The following is a 21,595-nucleotide window of genomic DNA, read 5'->3' as shown; positions in this document are numbered from 1 at the left end:
CCCAGAAATGGATTTTTGGTCAGGCCATTCAGAGGTCCAGCCTTGCCGCAGGCTGGAGAGTTTACCACACCCCAGGGAACCAGGCAGCTAAAGAGAGGCGAGTTCAGTTTTGAGGTTGTAATTCAGGAGGGATAAGAGTGCTTCTCCTGACCTCCTAAGCTAACATCCTTCCCACGAATTAGACCTCTTCCCCCATCAGCACCCCATCCATCCAAACCTTCTCCCTCCCCCAATTAAGGATCAGAGCCCAACCCCCACCCGCTGAGTTGAGATCGGATGCCCACCCCAGGTCGGGAATGTGACCTCCCTCGTTCTTCTGGAGTTGGAAATAAGATCACCTGTTATATATTAAACGTGGTTGACTCTCAAATGCCCTCCAAGGGCAACTAGGGATGGGCAATAAATGCTGGCCAGCCAGCGACGCCCATGTACTATGAATGAATAAAAAATCGTAGTATGATTGCTTTAAGAGCTGGTCACATGATTTCATGGTGATGTCATTAGGGTGTTACACAAGCTGCTGTTTAGGTTCAGTTTCTACTCTGTAAACCTGTTGGTGCGTTACTTTGAATCTACATGTGAAAACCACGTCCTTTTCTTTTTGTTTAAAACTCACAACCCCTAACATAGTTAGGATGTTACATTATCACTGCTCATACTCCCACTAGTAACTGCAAGTTCCTTACCTGGCACTGTGGACTGCTCCCTACTCAATGAGAGTCAAGTCAAGTCTGCCTGGTGAAATAAAAGGTCGCAAACTGTGGAATCCAAACCTCTCAGCATTGCAGGGAAGCTGGACTTTTCACTATCCTGACTGAAACTCTGTCGCATTCCCCATCCCCACAAACAAACCTGCCCCTATCAATACTGGAGCCAAACTCTGTTGTATTGGGAAAAACATAGAAAGGAGATGAGGAATTCAATGTCTCTTTTCGGGATTAACTATCTATAACTTATTGCTGTGAAAAAAAATCTATTTTCTCAAATCGAGTGGTTTACAAATGCCTGTGAATTTTAATAGGAAAACCAAAAAGATCATTTTTCAAAAGTCAATTCGATCACATATATTCCATCACAGTTTAAATGATAGTTTCCATTACACATTAAAACTCCAATTCTAAATCTATTTAATAACCTATTTAAAATGATAGATAACTTCCAGTGTATTGGACATCCATTAAATTAATTGCAGTACTACATAAGGAAGAGAATCAGGAGACACATGAAGTGATCTGTCTACCAAATGAATACACTGTGCTGACCTTAACTATTAGTTCAATCAAACCATCCCAGGCTTGGAATGTACCAGATTAATTGAATGTCCTTTCTGGCAGGTAACAAAATTCTGGTGACGTTATTTGTGTAAACTGCAGCGAAAAATAATTCGAGGCGAACAATAAAATTAGACTTAAAATAAAAATACTCCCCAATTTCTAACGCAGCGTGTCAACCAACTTTCAACCTGTTTTTGTTATCAAATATCCCAGAATAACTTAATTGCTGATGTCCACTACAAAATCTACAAATGCAAGGTTTTGCGGCCAACTCTGATCGTTTTTAGAAGGATTGCGCATTCATTTTATGGCTAATTGTGAATAATTAATTTGCAATAAAATGGAAAATCGATTACTATTCTGGTCAAATTTGAATTCTGCTCTACCGACTGATATTTCTGAGTGTGGATGTGGGGGGAGTGGGGGAGGGGCTGCGGGGGCATTCTCTGCAGTTCATGGGTATTCATTTTCATTTTTTGCTATTGGTATATGAGGCCCATTTGAGTCCTTCTTTCTATTGCAAGAATTAAAAATGAGTGAACAATTTGCCAGGAAAAGGGGAAGCGGTTATCATTTTCCATTGTCCTAAGGCAAAACAAAATGTTACAGCATTTCTTGGATCTGAAATTATTTCCATTGCAAAGCCACTATAGATTCTTCTTCCACCCTCCCCACCTCCCCACTCCACCAAAGTATTCTTGCTTCCAGTTACATGTTGAATTGGGGGAGAAAGAAGGTGCTATGGGTGGCACGGTGGCACAGTGGTTAGCACTGTTGCCTCACAGCACCAGGGACCAGTGTTCGATTCCAGCCATGGGTGACTGTCACAGGTATAGGTTGAGAAGCGGTAGATTTAAAACTGAGATGAGAAGGAACTACTCGCAGGGAGTGGTGAATTTGTGGAACTCACTGCCCCACAGCACAGTGGAGTCTGAATCATTGAATGGTTTCAAGAATGAATATATTTATAATCAAAAAAGGGGTATGGGGAACAGGTGTGGAGGTGGATTTGAGACCAGGGAGAGATCAGCCGTGATCTGATTGAATGGCGGAGCAGGCTCAAAGGGCTGAATATGCCTACTTCTGCTCCTAGTTAGAATGATGGGTAGCTTAGCGTGCTGAGAAATTATTCTTTCACCTTTGAGACCCAAGCCTGAAACCAGGTTAAATAAATAAAGAGGAAGAACTTTCATTTATTAGGAGACTTATCACATCCTCAGACTGTCCCAAATTGTTGCCTGGGAGATTATGTTAATTTTGAGTGATAGTGTAACATGGGCAATATCAAACTAGCTGCTCAGGTTTCATCCAGCTGATTTGACTGACTTTAATGGAAATAAAAACCTTGAGAGGTGTTAAACAGATGGGCTGCCACTCATTAGCATCCCTTTGACAATGCCACACAAATTCAAGGTCTATCCCAATGCCAAGTGAAAAGAGAGACAAAAGTGCTTTAAAGGGATGCAAAAAATGCTCAATTTATTTAATTCGTTCATGAGATATGGGTATCGCTGACTAGGCCAGCGTTTATTGCCCATCCCTAATTGCCCTTGTTCAGAGGGCATTTTAAGAGTCAACCACATTGCTGTGGGTCTGGAGTCACATGATTTTCTTCCCTAAAGTGCATTAGTGAACTAGATGGGTTTTTGTATAAATCAACAGTGGTTTCATGGTCATCATCAGATTTTTTAATTCCAGATTTTTTTTATTGAATTCAAATATCACCAGCTGCTGTGGTGGGATACAAACCTCGGACCCCAGAGCATTATCCTGGGTCTCTGGAACATTAATCCAGTGACAATACCACTATATCTCCCGACTTCCCGTAAATGGCAGGAAAGGAACAAATGTGTGAGTGTATGTTTATGAAAATGAGCCAAATATAGAGAAGTTAGGGAAACAAAATGTTGTGGCATAAAGGAGGCTGATCATGATTTGCAAGTGATCCATTCATCGCTATAGCGATAATTTACATTTGTCATTTCATCCCAGCCTCACCTTCTGTGCAGGGTTTAGAAAAGGCCAGGTTTAAATCACTGCATGGGTTGGGAGATATTATCAACCCAGACTGTCTATGAGTATATTCTTAGGTTAAAATCAATACAACATTCCTATCAAGATGATGATTTCACCATCTCACTGTGATTCATTACAGCTACGTTTTCACCAAGGTTGAAAGGTGGGAGTATTTGCTCTGATGAGCAATGACTCCACGCCATTAATATGTAAAGAATATCAATAGCAGAAATGCAGGCAAATGTGAATCTAATGGCAGAGATTTTCCTTGAAATAACCAATAGAGAGGAATTCTCTGAAATAAACAGATCACTCCTTGGGTATCAATCTTAGAGTCAGATCATTTAAGAATCATCTGTCCTTAAAAAACTTTGGGTTTAGTCAACTTTAGATCACCAGCAGAGTGAGGGAAGGTGACATCATCTGTGTGATCTAGAGATCACAGAGATTCAGCCAGAGAGTGGTGAATCTGTGAAACTCTTTGCCACAGAAAGCTGCAGAGGCCAGGTCATTGAGTGTCTTTAAGACAGAGATAGATAGGTTCTTGATTAATAAGGGGATCAGGGTTATGGGAAAAAGGCAGGAGAATGGGGATGAGAAAAATATCAGCCATGTTTGACTGGCGGGGCAGACTCGATGGGCTGAGTGGCCTAATTCTGCTCCTATGTCTTATCGTCTTATGGTCTTATAGAGGCACTTACACAACAGTAACCAGCTCATCGATGCTCAGTTTAGCTTCTGCCAGGGCTACTCAGCTCCTGGCCTCATTACAGACTTGGTTCAAACATGGACAAAAGAGCTGAATTTATGAGGTGAGGTGAAAGTGTCAGCCCTTGACATCAAGGAGCATTTGACTGAGTTTGGCATCAAGGAGCCCTATTGAAATTGAAGTCAATGGAAATCATACCCACTTATAAAGGAAAAACAGTACTTTAGAAGTAGGGCACAGTATAAATCAGGAGATGAGAAGGCCTTGTGAAGAGAGCACAATGGTAATTATGGGTGACTTCAACGTGCATATTGATTGGATTAACCAACTTGGCAAGCCTTGAGGAAGGGCTCATAGAGTGTATGAGGCACTGTTTCTTAGAGCAGCATGTTATGGAGCCAACCAGAGAACTGGCTACTTTATATCTGGTATTATCTAATGAGAAAGGATTGATTAATGGCCTTGTAGTTAAGGATCCACTTGGAAGGAGTGATCACAGCATGATAGAATTTCAAATTCAGATTGGAAGTGAGAGGGCAGAACCACATACTTGATTTTTAGCATTGGACAAGGATAATTATGCAAGCCCAAGGAAAGAGTTGACCCAAGTAGACTGGGCAAGAGTATTAAAGTGGAGGATGGTAGAAGAACAGTGGCAGTTGTTTAGGGAGGTATTAAAGACATCTCAATGAAGGTACATTCCTGAGAGGACGAGGAATTGCAAAAGGGTGAAATGTCATCCATGGCTCAATAAGGAAATCAAGGATAACATAAGGGCAAAACCGAGGGCATATAATACTGCAAAAGTTAGTGGCAGTGGAGGATTGGGAGAACTTTAGACGCCAACAAAAGGTGACTAAATACAATATCAAAAAAGCTAAAATGGACTATGAAAGGAAACTAGCTGAAAAAATAAACACGACACCAAAAGTTTCTATGAGTAGATAAAGAGGAAGAGGATAGTGAAAGTAAATGTTGGCCCTTTAGAGGATGGAAATGGTGGGGTAATAATGGGAAACTCGGAGATGGCAGAGGCACCAAACCAATACATTGTCTCTGTCTTCACAGTAGAAGATACAAATTCTGTCCCAAAAACTGCAGTTAATACAGTGGAATTACTATAACTAGGGAGAAGGTACTCAGTAAACTGAAGGGTTTAAAAGTAGGTAAGTGCCCAGGACCTGATGGCCGACACCCTAGGGCAATAAAGGAGGTGACAGCAGAGTGAGTGGATGTATTAGTTATGATATTCCAAAATTCCCTGGATTCTGGAAAGGTCATGATGTGGAGATGCCAGCGTTGGACTGGGGTAAACACAGTAAGAAGTTTAACAACACCAGGTTAAAGTCCAACAGGTTTATTTGGTAGCAAAAGCCACACAAGCTTTCGGAGCTGCAAGCCCCTTCTTCAGGTGAGTGACCTGAAGAAGGGGCTTGCAGCTCCGAAAGCTTGTGTGGCTTTTGCTACCAAATAAACCTGTTGGACTTTAACCTGGTGTTGTTAAACTTCTTATTCTGGAAAGGTACCAGTGGACTGGAAACGTGCTGATGTCACGCCCTTATTAAAGAAAGGAGAGAGGCAAAAAGTGGGAAACTATAGAGCAGTCAGCTTGCCCTCTGTGGTGGGAAAGTTGCTGGAGTCAATCATTAAGGAGGAGGTGACTGAGCATCTGGAAAAGCAATGCTCAATTCACCAGTATCGGCACAGTTTTGTGAAGGGCAAGTCTTGTTTGACAAAAGATCAGCCATGATCTTATTGAATGGCAGAGAAGGCTTGAGGGGCCAGGTGGCCTATTCCTGCTCCTAGTTCTTATGTTCTTATGTTCTTAAACCTGCTAGAGTTCTTTGAGGATGTAATCAGCAAGGTAGATAACAGGGATCCGGTGGATGTGATCTATCTGGGCTTCCAGAAGGCATTTGATAAAGTGCCACACTAGAGACTGATCCAGAAAGTTAGATCCCAAGTGGTGTGGGGTAGAGTAGTGGCTTGGGTTGAGGATTCACTGACTGATAGAAAGCAGAGGGTTGGGATAAATGGATCCTTCTCCAGTTGGGGATCTGTAGCTAGTGAGATCCCGCAGGGTTCAGTTCTCGGATCACAACTATTTACAACCTATATCAATGATCTACAAGCAAGGACAGAGTGTAACATAGCGAAATTTGTTGACGACATGAAAATAAGTGGGAAAGCAAACTGTGATGAAGAGATAAAAAGTTTACAAATGGATATTGACAGGCTAGGGGAATGGACCAGAAACTGGCAGATGGAGTTTAGTGTGGATAAATGTGAGGTTATCCATTTTGGCCAGAAACATAAAAGATGTAATGACTTCAATCAGGTCATTGAGGTTGGCCTACTGGAATATGAACTCCCTGATTAAGGAGTCAATTGATGGGCCAATCAGGGAGTCTCTTCCTTATATTTAACCGGGAGTGTCAGTTCCTCTGGCACTCCTGAAGGTAGACTGCTGACTGACAGCACTCTGTGTACTGCTGTTGGAATTGTAAATAAAGGGACTTTGGTGAAGGGACTTCTGCCTCCGAAGACTTATTACAAAAGGGCACATTCTATTTAAATGGGAAACAGATTCAAAAGGCATCTGTGCAGAGGGATCTGGGTGTCCTTGTGCATGAGTCTTAGAAAGTGGGTATGCAGGTGCAGTGTAATTCTTAGCACAATCAGGATTGTTTAGCAAGTGCTGTCCAATCGCAGAATCGCACCTGATGTTGGACATTGGGCCAAATTCTCCGGTCCCGCTGAGGTTTACGGAGATTTGGCTGAGCACCAAATTCTCCATTCTCACTGGCAGCGGTGATGAAGCGTGAACGGCTGGAGAATTCCGACCATTGTGTTTTGAGTTTGAGTTGGACATTATTTCATCGCAATTCTCGTTTGGCTCCTTCTGGAATCAATTCATTAGTTTCTCAATGCTCACATTCTTAATTTAGTGAACTGTAAAAAGGAATTAGCATAGGATGTAATTTCTGATTGTGAGGAGGTATCGATCAGTGATCATAGACTCTGTCTACCACAGGCTGGCCCTTTAACATCTTCGGACAGAGATTCTCTCTGTGATACTTTACTGTTCTGCAGCACATAGTCGCAGTAAAATATCGTTCAAATTAAATTCTACCGACTTTCTCAGCATGGAATAATAACTGAATTGAGCGCATTCAGGAGTGACAATTAGACAAGCTATGTCCTGCTGTGCTTCCTTCTGCTCTGCTGCAAGTTAGTGCGACGTTTTCAGTGCACCTCCCGCAGTAAATCCACACCACCTATAGGTGGTGTTTTCACACATCCTCATGAAAGACTTCCATATTAAATCGAACCGGAGTGTTCACAGGACAGCACTCTCCAACTATTCACTATTCAACCAAAATAAGGAGTGTTTTCTTTGAATTAAACAAGTTTCCACTCTATTGAGGTAATATTGGACGCTTTCAAACTTGTTCTGTGTTTGGAATCAAGATTTATCTTTCCAGTTCTTAGATGAAAGTAAAAACAAACAAAAAAATAAAATCCCCTCTCCTGACTGCAATGGCTCAGGTTTTGTTCTATAAAGATGGAAGCCCTCTAGAGCTTGATTTTTGAATCCAGTTAGTGCTGCCAATATACGTTTCCATGCAGCTGTTGTTTCTTTTTCTTCCACAGGATGTGAAGTCGGGGGCAACTCTTCTCCTTGGCTCAGAGGTTTTAGGGTAAGGGGCAGGAGATTCAGAGGGGTTGTGAGAAAAGCTTTTTCGTTCAGAGAGTTGTGGGAATCTAGAAGGCACTGCCTGGGAAGGTAGTTGAGGCTGGAAACCTTACATCTTTAAAAAAATATTTGGATGAGCATTTGAAATATCATAATATTCAAGAATATGGGACAAGTGCAGGAAAATGGGATCAGCGTGCCTTCAGTGGTAGATATTGTCAGTGCAGACTCAATGGGCCAAAGGGTCTTTTCCGCACTGTATGACTCTATGTGGGTGCCGCAGACAAGGCCAGCATTTGTTGTCCATCCCTAATTTTTTTTTAATACTTTTCCAATTCAATCAAATCAAATCCAATTCAGAGTCTCAACAAGTTGAGACATTTCAGATCCAGGCTGACAAGACAGGGCGAGCGACCAAACCACCCTGTCCTGGGCCTGATCTACATGAGCCAAACTGATTGGAGAAGGGGGAGGTTCCTCCTCCAAGACTTGAGCTCATTTGCATCTTAGCCAAAAGGCCAAGATGCCGCTTTAAAAAATTGCTTCATATGAAACATATGAAGCTTCAGTGTAACCTAATGACCTCAACCAAGTGCGGCCGACCATGGGCTGCCGACCATACTACACTTGATCTTAGCCAAAAGACCGAGAAGCGATGGCATCCCTAATTGCCCTTCAACTGAGTGGCTCGCTCAGCCATTTGAGAGGGCAGTTGAGAGTCAACCACATTGCTGTGGGTCTGGGGTCACATGTAGGCCAGACCGGGTAAGGATAGCAGATTTCCTTCCCTAAAGGACATTAGTGAACCAGATGGGTTATTAATGACAATCAATGGCAGTTTTATGGTCACTATTACTAAGATTAGCTTTATAATTCCAGATGTATTAATTACATTTAAATTCCACCGGCTCCCTGGTGGGATTAAACCCATGTCTGCAGAGCATTAGGTGGGCCCCTGGGTTACTAGTCCAGCCGCATTGCTATCACTGTCTCTCCCCGTACTTACAATTGCCTTTTTTTAAAGTAACCGTATAATAGTATTATACTTTTCATATTTATGTGGGGGTAGGGCCTGGGTGGGATTGTGGTCGGTGCAGACTCGATGGGCCGAATGGCCTCCTTCTGCACTGTAGGGTTTCTATGATTTCTATGATTTACATATATATTTCCTTGGGTCAGAGCATTTACATAAAATTAATGATTATGGAGTAATTGAAGATACAGATATTGAAAATCCTATACAATTATAAAATATTGCGAATTCTATGCAATTATAAAATCCTATAGGATTGTTGAAGAAGACTTCAACAACTGCAACCTGCATTTGTACCGGGCCTGCAATGTAATAAAACATCTAAAGGAACATTATAAAACAAAATATGACATTGAACCACATTGAGATATTAGGACAGAAGACCAAAAGCTTGGTCAAAGAAGTAGGCTTTAAGGGGTGTCTTAAAAGAGGGAAGTAAGGTGGTGAGATATAATGAGGGAATTCCAGAGTTTACAGCCCACTTAACTGAATGCATAGCCACCAATGGAAGCCTTTCAAGTACCCACCCACATTTCTTTCGGAATAGTTGATTATTTCCACTTCCACCACCCTCGTGGGCATGAATTCCAGGCTATTCTCACTCGCTGCATAAAAAAGTTCTTCCTCACATTCTTGACGTACAAAGTGTCAAGGGATAGTGGCACAGTGATTAGCACTGCTGCCTCACAGTGCCAGGGACCCGGGTTCAATTCCTGGCTTGGGTCACTGTCTATGTGGAGTTTGCACGTTCTCCCCGTGTCTGCGTGGGTTTCCTCCGGGTGCTCCGATTTTCTCCCACACTCCAAAGACATGCTGATTAGGTGCATTGGCCATGCTAAATTGTCCCTTAGCCAGAATGTGACAACTAGGGGATTTTCACAGTAACTTCATTGCAGTGTGAATGTAAGCATACTTGTGACTAATAAATAAATATATATACTTAGACCAGAGAACTGGGAAGTTTTTAGGATCCAGCAGCAAAAGACTAAAATGCTCATAAGAAGGGAGAAAATGAATTTGGAGAGAAAACTTGCATACAGCATAAAAACAAACAGGAAGAGTTTCTATCGGTATATAAACAGGAATCAGGCGGCTAAGGTAAATGTGGGACCTCTACTGAACGAGGCGGGTGAATTGATAACAGCAAACAATGAAATAGCAGATATTCTAAATAAATTTTTTGCATCCATCTTCACCGTGGAAGACATTGCAAATATCCCTAAGATTTCAGATGGGCTGATTTCAAATAACATGGTAGAACTTACAAAAATCCCAATCACAAGGTATTAGAGAAACTCAAGGGGTAAAGGTGGACCGATTTGATGAACTGAATTTTCGGGTTTTAATGGATGTGGTTGCAGAGATAGTGGACCCATTGTTTGAAATTTTTCATAACTTGCTAAATTCCGGGACAGTACCAGAAGACTGGAAGAGAGCCAATGTGATTCCCTTGTTCAAAAAGGGAGAAGGGCAGAAGGCAGGGAACATTAGGCCAGTTAGTTTAACATCTATTATTGGTAAGATGCTGGAGTCAATAATCAAAGAGGAAATAGCTAATCATTTAAGAAAGCTGTACATAATCAAACTTAGTCAACAGGGTTTTATGAAGGGTAAATCATACTTGACAAATTTGCTCAAATTCTTTGAGGATGCAACAGGAAAAGTAGCTAGAGGGGAACCTGTAGATGTAGTGTATTTAGATTTCCAAAAGCCATTTGACAAGAGGCTGGTGCATAAAGTAATAGCCCATGGAAATCAGGACGTGTATTAACATAGACTGAAAATTGGCTGTCACATAGAAAACAGAGAGTTGGAATAAATGGGTCCTTTTCAGAGTGGAAAGATGTAACTAGTGGAGTACTGCAGTGATCAGTTCATGGCCTGCAATTGTTCACTATTTACATTAATGACCTGGAGAAATTTGATTTGATTTGATTTGATTTATTATTGTCATATGTATTAACATACAGTGAAAAGTATTGTTTCTTGCGCAGTATACAGACAAAACATAGCGTTCATAGAGAAGGAAACGAGAGAGTGCAGAATGTAGTGTTACAGTCATAGCTAGGGCGTAGAGAAAGATCAACTTAATGCAAGGTAAGTCCATTCAGAAGTCTGACAGCAGCAGGGAAAAAGCTGTTCTTGAGTCAGTTGGTACATGACCTCAGACTTTTGTATCTTTTTCCCGAAGGAAGGAGGTGGAAGAGAGAATGTCCGGGATGCGTGGGGTCCTTAATTATGATGGCTGCTTTGCCGAGGCAGCAGGAAGTGTAGACAGAGTCAATGGATGGGAGGCTGGTTTGCGTGATGGATTGGGCTACATTCACGACCTTTTGTAGTTCCTTGTGGTCTTGGGTAGAGCAGGAGCCATACCAAGCTGTGATACAACCAGAAAGAATGCTTTCTATGGTGCATCTGTAAAAGTTGGTGAGAGTCATAGCTGACATGCCAAATTTCCTTAGGAAGAGAATGTAAGGTTTCCAAATATGCCAATGATTCGAGGATAGGTGGAGGGGCATGTTGTGATGAGGATATTGTGATTCTGCAAAGGGATATAGATAGATTGGGTGACTGGGCGAAACAGAGTTTAAAATGTGGAAGTGTGATGTCATGCACTTCAGTAGGACAAGTCAAAAATCAGATAGTTAATGTTTTAGCCTCAACTGCCACAGGCTCTTGGGATGAAAAAATCTCTCCTCATCTCAGCCCTAAAAGGTTTGCCCTGTATCCTTAGACTGTGACCCCTGTTCCTGGACTCCCCCCCCCCCCCCCCCCACCCCCCTGCCCCCCCATATTGGGAACATCCTTCCTGCATCTACCCATCTAGTCCTGTTAGAATTTAATAGGTTTCTATAAGATCCCCCCTCATTCTTCTGAACTCCAACAAATATAATCCTAACCTTACTTCTGTTGTGAGCAAAGTTTTGGAAAGGATTATAAGAGATAGGATTTATAATAATCTAGAAAGGAATAATTTGATTAGGGATAGTCAGCACGGTTTTGTGAAGGGTAGATCGTGCCTCACAAACCTTATTGAGTTCTTTGAGAAGGTGACCAAAGAGGTGGATGAGGGTAAAGCGGTTGATGTGGTGTATATGGATTTCAGCAAAGTGTTTGATAAGGTTCCCCATGGTAAGCTTTTGCAGAAAATACGGACACATGGGTTTGAGGGTGATTTAGTGGTTTGGATCAGGAATTGGCTAGCTGGAAGAAAACAGAGGGTGGTGGTTGATGGGAAATATTCATCCTGGAGTTCAGTTACTAGTGGTGTACCGCAAGGATCTGTTTTGGGGCCACTGCTGTTTGTCATTTTTATTAATGATCTGGATGAGGGCGTGGAAGGATGGATTAGTAAATTTGCGGATGACACTAAAGTCGGTGGAGTTGTAGACAGTGCGGAGGGAAGTGGCAGGTTACAGAGGGACATAGATAAGCTGCAGAGCTGGGCTGAGAGGTGGTAAATGGAGTTTAATGCGGAAAAGTGTGAGGTGATTCACTTTGGACGGAGTAACAGGAATACAGAGTACTGGGCTAATGGTAAGATACTTGGTAGTGTGGATGAACAGAGGGATCTGGGTGTCCATGTGCATAGATCCCTGAAAGTTGGCACCCAGGTTGATAGGGTTGTTAAGAAGGCGTACGGTGTGTTAGCTTTTATTGGTAGAGGGATTGAGTTTCGGAGCCAGGAGGTCATGCTGCAACCGTACAAAACTCTGGTGCAGCCGCACTTGGAGTATTGCGTACAGTTCTGGTCGCCGCATTATAGGAAAGATGTGGAAGTGTTGGAAAGGGTGCAGAGGAGATTTACCAGGATGTTGCCTGGTATGGTGGGAAAATCGTATGAGGAAAGGCTGAGGGACTTGAGGTTGTTTTCGTTAGAGAGAAGAAGGTTAAGAGGTGACTTAATAGAGGCATACAAGATGATCAGAAGATTAGATAGGGTGGACAGTTAGAGCCTTTTTCCTCGGATGGTGATGGCTAACATGAGGGGACATAGTTTTAAATTGAGGGGTAAGGGATATAGGACAGATGTTAGAGGTAGGTTCTTTACTCAGAGAGTAGCAAGGGCGTGGAATGCCCTGCCTGCAGCAGTAGTGGACTCGTCAACATTAAGAGCATTCAAATGGTTATTGGATAAACATATGGATGATATTGGAATAGTGTAGATTAGAGGGGCTTTAGATTGGTTTCACTGGTCAGTGCAACATCGAGGGCCGAAGGGTCTGTACTGCGCTGTAATGTTCTATGTTCTATAACCGACTCAATCTTTCCTCATACATCAGGCCCAACATCCAGGGTATCAGTCTGGTAAACCTTCGCTGCAGGATATGGGCAGCAGAGTTTTGGATGAGCTGAATTCTACAGTGGGTGGAGAGAGTGGAGAAAAGGGGCTTCAGAGATGGAGCAGCAGTTGCTAAGGAAAGTATTGGAATTGTTAAATCTGGAAATGACAAAACCGTAAATAAAGGTTTCAGCACCTTATTGTTTGAGTCGACAGTGAAGTTAAGTGATGCTATGGAGGGTAAAATAGGTCGGATAAACATTCAAAAGCTAAGCTTCATCAAGTAGTATTCAAGGATGTGAACAGCCTGTGACAATGGCCAAGGATGGGGATTGGTCTCATTGGCATGGCTGCAGGATTTATTGCTGGAATCAGAGATGATAGCCCTAGTCTTCCCATTGCTCAGCTGAAGCTCACTGCAGCTTCTTCAAGCCTGATAGTACAAAGGCAGCAGAGAGGTTGAGAGATGTGATGGATAGAGAGCAGGCAACTTGTCTGCAATTGACATTACCAAGGGGCAGCATATAGGTGAGGAAGAGAAGGGGCAGAGACGGATCCTTGGGAGACTCCTGAAGTAATGAACTTTGGAGATGGAGCAGTAGCCAGGAAGAAAGGTTAAGTGATTACTTAAAGGTTAAGTGATTACTTAAAGGTTAAGTGCAAAAGAGAAATCAGTGCTGAAGATACTCTGAGTATGACTGGAACTGGGCAAGGGTCATCCCATGAAACTGGACAATAGAAAAGAGGGAATGGAGGCAGATGGTGTGGTCAACCATGACAACATTTTCAGAGAGGTTAAAGAATATGAGGAGGAATATTGTGTCATGATCACAATCACAAGAGATTAAAGTTTTTGACTTTAGTTCGGCCCATTTCAGTTCTATGGGAGGAGCTGAAACCTGACTGGAGAAATTCAACATGGAGATACAGAAAAGTTGAACATGGACTTTGGAGAGGAAAGCAATGTGACCATTGGCTAGTAGTTTGCAAAGACACACATGGGGCGAAAATGAGTTTTTGAGGAGGCAGTGGGGGGTGGGGGGGAGGGGGGTTGGAACAATGCATGACGCCAAAAGGGGACCATTTACAATGTCAGTTAGACTGGGGAGCCAGGAAGAAAGGTTAGGTGATCAGCAGTTTAGTGGGAATAGAGTGAGAGGATGGGAAGTGAGTCTCATGGACGAGATGAATATCGAACAGAGTGACACCATGACCTCTCTCAGCAGGTGGATTTCAAATCAACATTGCAAATGAAGGATCTATAAAAGATTTCAGAAATCGTTGTCATTCCTCAGGCTCACCTCAACTTTAGCAAACATCTCTATAAATGATCAGCAGACTTTGGGTCAAAGTTCACAATTCATCTCCCTGAACCTAGACCTTGAGCATTAAGTAAGAATGTTTCTGTCATCTCATCTCTTCTTTCATCCCTGAGGTATTTGCAGTATTTGATATGATGTCAAGATACTAATATCTCTCTTAGCGTAAGTTTACAATGTTGTTCTATTCACCAGCCCAACTCTAGCTATCTCTCCTAAATTTCCTTAATCTCTCCTAAATCGCTCCTAAATAGAGCGACACGGTGGCACAGTGGTTAGCACTGCTGCCTCAGGTCTGACAGTATCTGTTGGGAGAGAGAATAGAGTCAACGTTTCGAGTCTGGATGATGAACTTAGGGCCTTAATGCTCACGAGGAATTTGGATGTGGTTGCGGTGACAGAGACTTGGTTGAAAGAGGGACAGGACTGGCAGCTGAATATTCCGGGGTACAAGTGTTTTAGGCGAGACAGAGGAGGGGCCAAAAGAGGTGGGGGAGTAGCAGTATTAGTTGGAGAGCATATTACAGCGGTGCAGAGGGAGGACAATTCAGAGGGGTCGTGTAACGAGTCACTCTGGGTGGAGCTTAGAGACAGGAAGGGCACAGTCACTATGTTGGGGGTGTACTACAGGCCCCCCAACAGCCCAAGAGAAGTGGAAGAACGGATATGTCAGGAGATACTGGATAGGTGCAGGAAAAATAGGGTTGTTGTAGTGGGAGACTTCAATTTCCCTGGTATAGACTGGAAATCGCTGAGAGCAGGGACTCTGAATGGGGAGGAATTTGTAAAATGCGTACAGGAGGGTTCTTTGGAACAATATGTAGATAGCCCGACTAGAGAGGGGGCTATACAGGACCTCGTACTGGGGAATGAGCCCGGTCAGGTCTTCAAAGTTTCGGTAGGGGAACATGTGGCAAATAGTGACCACAATTCTGTTAGCTTTAGGATGGTGATGGAAAAGGATGAGTGGTGTCCCAAGGGTAAGGTGCTGGATTGGGGGAAGGCTAACTTTAGTGGGATCAGGCAGAAATTGGCAGCTCTTGATTGGGAGAGGCTGTTTGAGGGTAAATCCACATCTGGCATGTGGGAGTCTTTTAAGGAACAGTTGTTAGGGCTACAGGACAGGCATGTGCCTGTAAAAAAGAAGGATAGGAAGGGTAGGATTCGAGAACCGTGGATAACCAGGGAAATTGAGGGACTGGTCAAAAAGAAAAGAGAGGCGTATGTTAGGTCCAGGCAGCTAAAAACGGAGGGAGCTCTGGAGGAGTACAAAGAAAGTAGGAAAGAACTCAAACGGGGAATTAGAAGGGCAAAAAGGGGTCTCGAAATGTTCTTGGCAGACAGGATCAAGGAGAATCCCAAGGCATTTTATTCATACGTTAGGAACAAAAGGGTTGTCAGGGAAAAAATCGGACCTCTCAGGGACAAAAGTGGGGAATTATGCTTGGAGCCCAAAGAAGTAGGGGAGATCCTAAATGAATACTTTGCGTCGGTATTCACAAAGGAGAGGGATGTGTTGACTGGGAGTGTCTCGGAGGGGAGTGTTGAACCGTTGGAGAAAATCTCCATTACAAAGGAGGAAGTGTTAGGTTTGTTAGAGAATATAAAGACTGACAAATCCCCAGGGCCTGATGGAATCTATCCAAGGGTGCTCAGGGAGACGAGAGATGAAATCGCTGGGCCTCTGACGCAAATCTTTGTCTCGTCACTGGACGCAGGTGAGGTCCCAGAGGATTGGAGGATAGCTAATGTGGTCCCGTTATTTAAGAAGGGTAGGAAGGATAACCCGGGTAATTATAGGCCGGTGAGCTTGACGTCCGTGGTGGGGAAGTTGTTGGAGAAGATTCTTAGAGATAGGATGTATGCGCATTTAGAAAGGAATAAACTCATTAACGATAGTCAGCATGGTTTTGTGAGAGGGAGGTCATGCCTCACTAACCTGGTGGAGTTTTTTGAAGAAGTGACCAAAATGGTTGACGAGGGAAGGGCCGTGGATGTCGTCTATATGGACTTTAGTAAAGCATTTGACAAAGTCCCTCATGGTAGGCTGGTGCAAAAGGTTGGATCTCATGGGATAAAGGGCGAGGTGGCTAGATGGGTGGAGAACTGGCTTGGTCACAGAAGACAGAGGGTGGTAGTGGAAGGGTCTTTTTCCGGCTGGAGGCCTGTGACTAGTGGTGTTCCGCAGGGCTCTGTATTGGGACCTCTGCTGTTTGTGATTTATATAAATGATCTGGAAGAAGGTGTAACTGGGGTGATCAGTAAGTTTGCGGACGACACAAAATTGGCAGGACTTGCAGATAGTGAGGAGCATTGTCAGAAGCTACAGAAGGATATAGATAGGCTGGAAATTTGGGCAAAGAAATGGCAGATGGAGTTCAATCCTGATAAATGCGAAGTGATGCATTTTGGTAGAAATAATGTAGGGAGGAGCTATACGATAAATGGCAGAACCATAAAGGGTGTAGATACGCAGAGGGACCTGGGTGTGCAAGTCCACAGATCCTTGAAAGTGACGTCACAGGTGGAGAAGGTGGTGAAGAAGGCATATGGCATGCTTGCCTTTATAGGACGGGGCATAGAGTATAAAAGTTGGGGTCTGATGTTGCAGATGTATAGAACGTTGGTTCGGCCGCATTTGGAATACTGCGTCCAGTTCTGGTCGCCACACTACCAGAAGGACGTGGAGACTTTGGAGAGAGTACAGAGGAGGTTTACCAGGATGTTGCCTGGTATGGAGGGGCTTAGTTATGAGGAGAGATTGGGTAAACTGGGGTTGTTCTCCCTGGAAAGACGGAGGATGAGGGGAGACTTAATAGAGGTGTATAAAATTATGAAAGGCATAGATAGGGTGAACGGTGGGAAGCTTTTCCCCAGGTCGGTGGTGACGTTCACGAGGGGTCATAGGTTCAAGGTGAAGGGGGGGAGGTTTAACACAGATATCAGAAGGACATATTTTACACAGAGGGTGGTGGGGGCCTGGAATGCGCTGCCAGGCAAGGTGGTGGAGGCGGACACACTGGGAACGTTTAAGACTTATCTAGACAGCCATATGAACGGAGTGGGAATGGAGGGATACAAAAGAATGGTCTCGTTTGGACCAGGGAGTGGCGCGGGCTTGGAGGGCCGAAGAGCCTGTTCCTGTGCTGCATTGTTCTTTGTTCTTTGACCCTTCGTCAGAGGCTCTAGACTCGAAACATTGGCAGCGCTCCGAAAGCTAATGGTATTTGCTACCAAATAAACCTGTTGGACTTTAACCTGGTGTTGTTAAAACTCTTACTGTGTTTACCCCAGTCCAATGCCGGCATCTCCACATCAAGAATAATGATATACAGTATCACCATTGCTTTCTCAGAGAAATCTGGGATTAAAGTAATCAACATTTCCATTTCAAACGTCTCTATATAAAGTAAAACACTATAGAAGGTGATAGATGTTGGAACTGAACTGTGATGTGTGTGGTCACTGACAGATTAGATTGATGGATATATTAGAATCTCTTCAAACCCAGTGTTAATATCAACTCCTCCCACTTCCTGTTCAAAATCAGTGCAAAAAAATCATTACAGTACCGCTTATTTCTTATTGTAACACAATATCCTCTCCTTAATTTCCTAATGGAACATATTCTTGAAAACCAAGGTACTCTTCAGAAAAGATTACAAAGAGTGCTGAATGTTTCTTCATTGTTGTTTAAACTTGCAATCCGTTTGATTATGGCTCTAAATCAGTGTGCCGACAACCAGGGTACAGCTGCTACAGAAAAGGCTGCGTTAATACCCATCGCAAGGGACTCACCGGCGTTTTAATATCGTTCTCATGGTGTTCCTCTGGTCCACCAAGTGCGGAATTCATCGCCATGGCTCTTTAATAAGACACAAAATAAAAGAATTCTGATCCAACGTATAGGTACAACGAGTATTCCCTTTTACCAAGTCTTCGCAAACATTACCAGACATAAAAGATTTGATATTAGCACAGGTTCCACAATCGATATCCAGAATGGTTGCAATACACTGGGCGAATTTCAGATGTCAAATCCCATTAAGCATCAAATTAAATACCTTCGTGTTCCTTGTAGCGAATGAAGGAGGACGGTGATATGTAGCGTGGATATGACCTTGCGAAGAGGAATTAAACTCAAGGGTCAAAAAATAACTTTGCTTCCATCAGAATTGGCAGGCGTCGCAAGTGGAAACTCTCCGAGATTAAGGTGGAGTCCCCCGTCTTTTTCAAGTGCACAACTGCACAAAATTGCTCAATAATTCACGGCTGTCACTTCTGTCCATTGATCTCAGAATGAGAGAGAGAGAACCTTTCAATTACTTTTTCCAAAAAGAAATGCGCCCCTTTCCAATTCCTGGAAGTACGCCTTTGGTCAATGTGTTGCTGTCAATCAGGATTCCCATGTGCCTGGGTAAACGGTAACTGGTCTGAGGATCTATATATATAAACACATATAACACTCTGTGTGGAGCACAACTGCACTCATTAATGTACAAAGGGGCAAGTTGAAGTTCAGTAAAACTTGTCCATAATCACAACATCTAAATACACACTCCCATAAACAGAGAAAGAAAGGGTCGCCTATATGTTTATTATACATATTGCACTCAGCGTTGAGAAGACGAATCCAATAACTTTTAGTGATAATAAAATCTGAAAGAAAATAACTTTCTGGATCAAGCCTCAGAAAAAGTTTCCAGAGTCTCTAACTTTCGATTATAGACCTACGTTCATACTGTTGTAATTAGGTGTTATTTCTGTTGGGTTTTACTGTATCTGTGCCCTGTTGTTTATCCATGTGAGAAATTGCTCTCCCACTACAGCTAAACACTGAATGTTTGGAAATGTGCCCTGGTTGTCTTTTCCTGAAAAGCCTCGTCAATTGCTTCATTCTGGGTTCTTTCTATTAACAAATGAAATTTTAAAAGTGACGGTTGTTATTTGAATGTCTATTTACCTTCCGATATAAACTGTGATCACCCTCGCTGAACATTGTCATTGTCAGCGAGACTGTATCTCAGTATGGAACATTGTCAATACCAGTGAGAATGTACCTCAGTATGAAACATTGTCAATACCAGTGAGACTGTACCTCAGTATGAAACATTGTCATTACCAGTGAGACTGTACCTCAGTATGAAATATTGTCATTACCAGTGAGACTGTACCTCAGTATGGAACATTGTCATTGTCAGTGAGACTGTACCTCAGTATGAAATATTGTCATTACCAGTGAGACTGTACCTCAGTATGGAACATTGTCATTGTCAGTGAGACTGTACCTCAGTATGGAACATTGTCATTGTCAGTGAGACTGTACCTCAGTATGGAACATTGTCATTACCAGTGAGACTGTACCTCAGTATGGAACATTGTCATTACCAGTGAGACTGTACCTCAGTATGGAACATTGTCATTACCAGTGAGACTGTACTTCAGTATGGAACATTGTCATTGAGACTGTACCTCAGTATGCAACATTGTCATTACCAGTGAGACTGTATCTCAGTATGGAACATTGTCATTACCAGTGAGACTGTACCTCAGTATGGAACATTGTCATTACCAGTGAGACTGTACCTCAGTATGGAACATTGTCAACACCAGTGAGACTGTACCTCAGTATGGAACATTGTCAACACCAATGAGGCTGTACCTCAGTATGGAACATTGTCATTGTCAGTGAGGCTATACCTCAGTCTGAGATATTGTCATTGTTAGAGATGTTGTACCCTAGTATGAAACAGTATGGTCAAATTGGCTTACCTCATCCGCCAGTACCAGATCCAGAAAGTCACCCTTATATTGGGCCAAGTGTATACTGGTAAAAAAAAGTTCTCCATAACACATTTGAGGAATTTCCCACCCTTCTTTCCATTTCCTCTCCTAGTATCCTGATTGATAATTGGGTAATCAAATTTCTGCAATATCACCACTATATAGTTTTGTGACTTGCCTACCAATTTCCTTCTCTCTTTCTCACTATTCACAGATCAAAGAATATCCTTTTTAATGTGATTAAAGCTTCTTGCTTCTCAACTCTAACTAAATGAATTCTGTCCTTGCCCACTCAAGAGCATCATCTCTTTCTACTACTCTACCTCCATTTTTCTTTCCCTATATTTTCTGAATGTTTTGTTCTTGTCCATGCTGTAATGGCCATTACTTGGCGGAAGCTAAGAGCACCAAAAGTACAGTGTATGAGTGACTTCAGATATCTATCACCAAGAGTGTTTTGGCAATGCTGTAACTCTTGATTTTGCATACCGATCCTTTGTCTGGTAAAGTAATGGTTATGGTAGTGAACTAGGAACCTAACAATTCTGATTTCACATGTCTCTCTACGGCAAGTTGTGCAACTGAATTTTATTGATGTGATCATCTATGATCAAGTTCAATATAAACAGCCGTAAACTGCCGTATTGTTGTATAAACACAACTAGTTTTCTAATGTTCTTCAGGGGAAGGTGACCTTACATAGAATCCCTACAGTGCAGAAAGAAGTCATTTGGCCTATCAAGTCTGCACTGATAACAATCCCACCTCGGCCCAATTCCTGTAACCCCACATATTTACCCTACTAATCCCTCTAACCTATACACCCTGGGACACTCAGGGCAATTTATCATGGCCAATGCACCTAACCCACACATCTTTGGAGTGTGGGAGGAAAACGGAGCACCCAGGGGAAACCCATGCAGACACGGGGAGAATGTACAAACTCCACACAGACAGTGACCCAAGCTGGGAATCAAACCCGGGTCCCTGGAGCTGTGAGGCAGCAGTGAACAAAGAACAAAGAACAATACAGTGCAGGAACAGGCCCTTCGGCCCTCCAAGCCTGCGCCACTCATGTGCCCACTAGACCATTCTTTTGTATCCCTCTATTCCCAGTCTGTTCATGTGGTTATCTAGATAAGTCTTAAACAATCCCAGCGTGTCCACCTCAATCACCTTGCTTGGCAGTGCATTCCAGGCCCCCACCACCCTCTGTGTAAAATACGTCCCCCTGACATCTGTGTTGAACCTTGCCCCCCTCACCTTGAACCCGTGACCCCTTGTGTTCGTCACCTCCGACCTGGGAAAAAGCTTCTCACTGTTCACTCTATCTATGCCCTTCATAATTTTATACAGCTCTCATCCTCCGTTGCCCCTCATCCTCCGTCTTTCCAGGGAGAACAACCCCAGTTTACCTAATCTCTCCTCATAGCTAAGACCCTCCATACCAGGCAACATCCTGATAAACCTTCTCTGTACTC

At 43.0% G+C, this 21,595-nt stretch overlaps 1 protein-coding gene and 1 pseudogene across 1 annotated transcript in view; both read right to left on the bottom strand.

Annotated features, from left to right (window-relative positions):
- Nucleotides 1–21,595, bottom strand: part of atp1b4 (ATPase Na+/K+ transporting subunit beta 4) — a 52,653-nt gene that overhangs the window by 27,119 nt on the left and 3,939 nt on the right. The window contains exons 2-3 of the mRNA XM_078211843.1: nt 18,395–18,771; nt 18,129–18,195 (exon numbers count right to left, since the gene is read on the bottom strand). Coding sequence (XP_078067969.1) covers nt 18,129–18,191 — 63 coding nt within the window. The 5' untranslated portion in view covers nt 18,192–18,195; nt 18,395–18,771. The remainder of the gene's footprint in view (nt 1–18,128; nt 18,196–18,394; nt 18,772–21,595) is intronic.
- On the bottom strand, nt 8,148–8,353 carry LOC144493233 (U2 spliceosomal RNA; annotated as a pseudogene).

Source organism: Mustelus asterias, chromosome 4 (assembly GCF_964213995.1).
Source record: "Mustelus asterias chromosome 4, sMusAst1.hap1.1, whole genome shotgun sequence".
In the NCBI taxonomy this organism is placed as follows: Eukaryota; Metazoa; Chordata; class Chondrichthyes; order Carcharhiniformes; family Triakidae; genus Mustelus; species Mustelus asterias.
Note: the sequence above shows the minus strand (reverse complement) of the source record. Positions and strands in the feature narration are given on the sequence as shown.